This window comes from Dendroctonus ponderosae, unplaced genomic scaffold, assembly GCF_020466585.1.
Source record: "Dendroctonus ponderosae isolate FM_Combo_2020 unplaced genomic scaffold, Dpon_F_20191213v2 Dpon_F_20191213_4, whole genome shotgun sequence".
NCBI lineage: Eukaryota > Metazoa > Arthropoda > Insecta > Coleoptera > Curculionidae > Dendroctonus > Dendroctonus ponderosae.
In genome coordinates this window covers 10,737,840-10,741,979 of record NW_026018611.1, presented here as the reverse complement: position 1 = coordinate 10,741,979, position 4,140 = coordinate 10,737,840, and the positions used below count along the sequence as shown (strand labels likewise).

Here is a 4,140-nt window from a genome sequence, read left to right as displayed (position 1 = left end):
AGAGAACGCGAAATCACTCATATTGATCTTCCAATATTTGTTCAATTGATTTAAGTACCAATGTTATTGTCGATGTGCAGAGGTGTAGTTCACATATTTTATAAACTCAAAATTAGGCGTAATTCGGATCTGAATAAAACTGAAAAACCTGCATTTCGACAGTATATGGAGCACCGTCAATTTGAGTGCCCAATACACATTTAGAGCAAATTGAGATAAACTGACTTTCAAAAGAAAAATTCTTAAAAGGCAAATTAATAGTGTCCGTCCACTGGACTGGTAAATATTTACAAATTTTTAGTAATGATTTGCTACTTGCTAATTGACTCAAAATGCGTTTTTTTCGGAATCAATAAACTATTTTCAGAATTTTCACCAAAATACTAGACGGATTATTTAAAACCGAAAGTAGTTAAATATTGCGTGTATATGCGATTTAGGAATATTGCTATAAAAAGTCACACAACAAAGGATTTTATAACAGTGACAAGTTTTGTGCAACAAAATAAGGAAGGTGACGTAGTGTTGAAGTAATAATGGCTCAGAGCAATAAGGTAACTGATAAAACTAATTTATTAGAATATTGTTGATATTGAGAAGTTGGCCATTTAATCGAAAGTGATTAGTGCACTTATTTGATAATATTTCGATCATACAGTGTTATAAGGCATCTTTTAGGTGTTCGTACATTATACTCAATAGAGTCTACAAGCCAAAAGAAGTTTAAACTGCAATAAATTTTACTGTTAAAAGACACTTTCATTTTGCTAGGATTTTGAATGTTAATGAAAAACAAATTTTCTAAAATTACATTTACAAAACATCTCTTAAGAACTTGAATCGTTATACTGTTTCTAATCGTTTGCTTAGCAACTTAGCGTCTTCTTTCCTTTTGTAGCTTTAAAGCTTAATATTATTTCAAACATTTTTTTCTCCCCAATTTAATATATACCACTTTTTTCCAGAACTACATGCTCTTAGCATGTCTGATCCTCTGCATTATATCCGCAATTAATGCACTTCCCCAATTTGGCAATAGCGGCTTTGGACAAGGAGGTGGCGGTTTTGGTCAAAGCGGTCAAGGCGGTCAAGGAGGATTTGGAGGTCAAGGTTACTAATATTCATTTAAACAATCAACAACAAACCAAAAATGTTGATACATCGTTATGAAAATTATAAATTACTATAAAGAATTTTAACAAACTTTGTTTTTAGGAAGTAGTCAAGGAGGTTTTGGCGGTCAGAGTGGAGGAGGATTTGGCGGTCAAAGCGGGGGCGGTTTTGGACGACAAAGCGGTGGTGGACAAGGTGGCGGATTTGGAGGCCAAAGTGGAGGTTTTGGAGGTCAAAGTGGTTTCGGAAGACAAGGAGGATTTGGGCGATAAATTATTATCATGTCGGAGATTTCAACCTATGCTATAATGTTTAAAAAATAAAAAGGCAGAATATTTGTTAAGAAATACATGTATCATTGAAAGTTGTTTTTTCAGTTGTTGAATTTCCAACATGCGCATATAAAACTATCCGCACATTTCCAAATTTAGAGTTCGGATGGAAGAGGAGTCAAAAGAACGTTACCCACTTTACAGCTTAAAACAGCCCAAGTATTGTGAACGATTTAAGGTTTGCTGCAGCATTCTTACGTATTTACGAGTACAATTAGAGAGAACAGTCTTCTTGAAACTCAAGTCGCCTTAAATGCTGTTTATTGAAAGCTAAGCGACGCTTTCGAAATAGAAATTACGTAAACAAGAAACTAAAAAATCGGGTTTAATCGGAATCACTTAATAGATAACAATGTCGCTACATTTGTAGTGATAAATTGAATGTTCAAGTCAAAGAAAGCATTTTTTGAAATGTTGAACCAAAACTTCACAATAGTCCAAAATATCAAAGCGATTAAATAGAAATAAATAAGCAAAACCACACTGCAGAACAAATTAATTAAAAAGTTATTCTGCCTAATCCAAACATATTTTCATCCAACAATTGGATTTTAAGATAGGACGATCGGAACTTTAAAGTTAAAAACCGTAATAAAAGAAAAATAATATTTTTGGAACATTGAACAATCCATACAAACAAATAAAGAATGAAATTTGATTATTAAAAGCATTTTTATTTTGTATGATCTACAGAACAGTAGATTAAATCGTGATGGTATGCGAATAGACTTCGAAATATATGAGCACATGGGGACCAAAAAGCGTCTGTGAAGCACATATTAGCCGAAATAAAGTGGATAATAATATTGCAAAAAATTCCTTCGGAATATAAACCATCGCCTCAGTATAACAGGTGGAAATAAGTCGAACCAAAACCAGCGAACTGTAAATTTAAATTCCGACAAGTAGCAGTCATTCGCTAGATTTCTAATAGAATGAACAAGCATCAATCCTAAAGCTTTATTAAAAACCATGTTTCCCCATTTTAATAGATATATGTAATTCGAACTTCAAATTGCAAGTATGAATAATTAATAAAAATACCTGAATGCACATCCATAACTAATACGATGGGAAATTATATTGAATTTGTTTTCCCTGCTTGAATGCTCGTATAATACTAATCACATAAGAAGCAGCGCAGCAAAAGGAAACGAGAATAATCACACAAATAACACGACACAAAGTGTTGCATTATTACAGTTGTTCGAAACCAACTTAGATGTATCAATACCGCTCTCTAGGCTATAATTTTATAGGAAAGACATGGTTTTGGTGAAACAGAGTCGTTTTCAATTAATTACAAACTGCAGAGTTTATAGCGTACATGTGGGAAGGAAACTGAGATCGCGAATTGAACAAAAAGACAAATGGGGACGTTCTTTTATGGAGGAAGAGCGGTTATAGGGCCGGTTTATAGTATGTGAAGGAACGACGTAAACGTGATGAAATTTTTAAATGGAAAAACAAAAGTGTTTTTTATACTCTCTTTAATTGCACTAGTTTATGTTTAATTCCAGTGTAATTTACCTACAAGCAATAATAATCTAACAAACCGCTCACAGGAAATAGCAATGCTGGAATAAGGCCAGCGGAAAAAAAATTGCAATAAAACGAGTAATGAGGAAAACCATAACGAATAAACCGCAAAGGACCACAAACTGCAAAATTAGATGAAATAAAAAGCAAGCTAAACAGAAAAATAGATTTGAAATATTATTACCCATCATAACTGAAATAGGGCAGAATAATATAAAACCATATAATGCTYAGTCTGACGCTGAACCCAAGAAARCCAATTTACAATATGAAAGTTTAATGGAGCTACTTTAAGAAATGGGTCATTCTGGCTCTGGGCTGTTAAGTTAGWCCACACCTTTAAAGCATTGCATGCAGAGCAGTTTTCAAAGAGTAGCGTGTTTCAGCGAATTTTAAAGCGGTTCTTATAGTAGAACATATTTAATCYAATTAATAAAATTTGTCAGGKAAAAGAYCTTACATAATTTCAAGCCAACAAAAAACCCTTTAGGAATTAAAAAAGGAACTAAAGTCTGGCTTTGGCGGAAAAGAAAGTCATTTTGCACCATACGGTTCTGAAATAGCAACGCCCACACCAAGAACTTTTTTGTTTGTTGTTCGAAAATAAAATTTCATTCAAGAACCTCCTAATAAAATACTAAATATACATAGTTGTCTTCACAGTAAACACCACAAAAAACTAATCATCATTAACAGCCTTAAACCGTTGCAAAAACAAAAAGCTCTACACCTCTGATAAACTGAACATCACTAACCCTCTATCGGGTCTGCATAAAACAAGGCGGAAAGTTCTAAAAACAACAATAGAGCTTCTAATGTGGATAAATTCCTGCGGGGATATTCAACCAGGTTTTGTAGTTTAGTTGCCTCGTTTCACTTTACTAAGAATAGTTCTTAATTGGTAAAGGCTAGTGATGGATAGAGGGCATAAATAAAGCTGCTCTATGCTATTATTTAATGAAGTCTCCATGCCTTTTGTTCGGATTATCCAAGCCTTTGTCACTCTTGTTTCAGATTATTTTTGAATAGCCTTTAAACGGTAGGGAGGGCAGTTTCTTTATGTGTTGGATTCCAACTCAGTATGCGGAAATCTTGCTCTAAAATTGTCACGGCTTGAGCAGGTTTTTCTGTTGACTTTATAAGGCCTTGAACTAGA

The 4,140-nt window shown here is 33.7% G+C and overlaps 1 protein-coding gene across 2 annotated transcripts; it reads left to right on the top strand.

The window, feature by feature from the left end:
* Positions 1–372: 372 nt before the first annotated feature.
* LOC125504155 (glycine-rich protein 5-like) lies at positions 373–1,477 on the top strand. Of its 2 annotated transcripts, none has more exons than XM_048665710.1 (3): positions 373–554; positions 966–1,104; positions 1,216–1,477. In XM_048665710.1, the coding sequence occupies exons 1-3, from the start codon at positions 537–539 to the stop codon at positions 1,383–1,385; spliced, it is 327 nt and encodes a 108-aa protein (XP_048521667.1). In that variant the 5' UTR covers positions 373–536; the 3' UTR covers positions 1,386–1,477. The 2 variants fall into 2 exon arrangements, with proteins under 2 accessions (XP_048521667.1, XP_048521666.1); XM_048665709.1 differs by having other exon boundaries at positions 379–554; positions 966–1,110.
* The last annotated feature ends 2,663 nt before the right edge of the window (positions 1,478–4,140 follow it).

Coding starts and splice junctions, on each gene's coding strand:
- LOC125504155 (XM_048665709.1), top strand. Junction 1,111..1,215: donor AGGAGGATTTGGAGGTCAAG/GTTACTAATATT, acceptor CTTTGTTTTTAG/GAAGTAGTCAAGGAGGTTTT.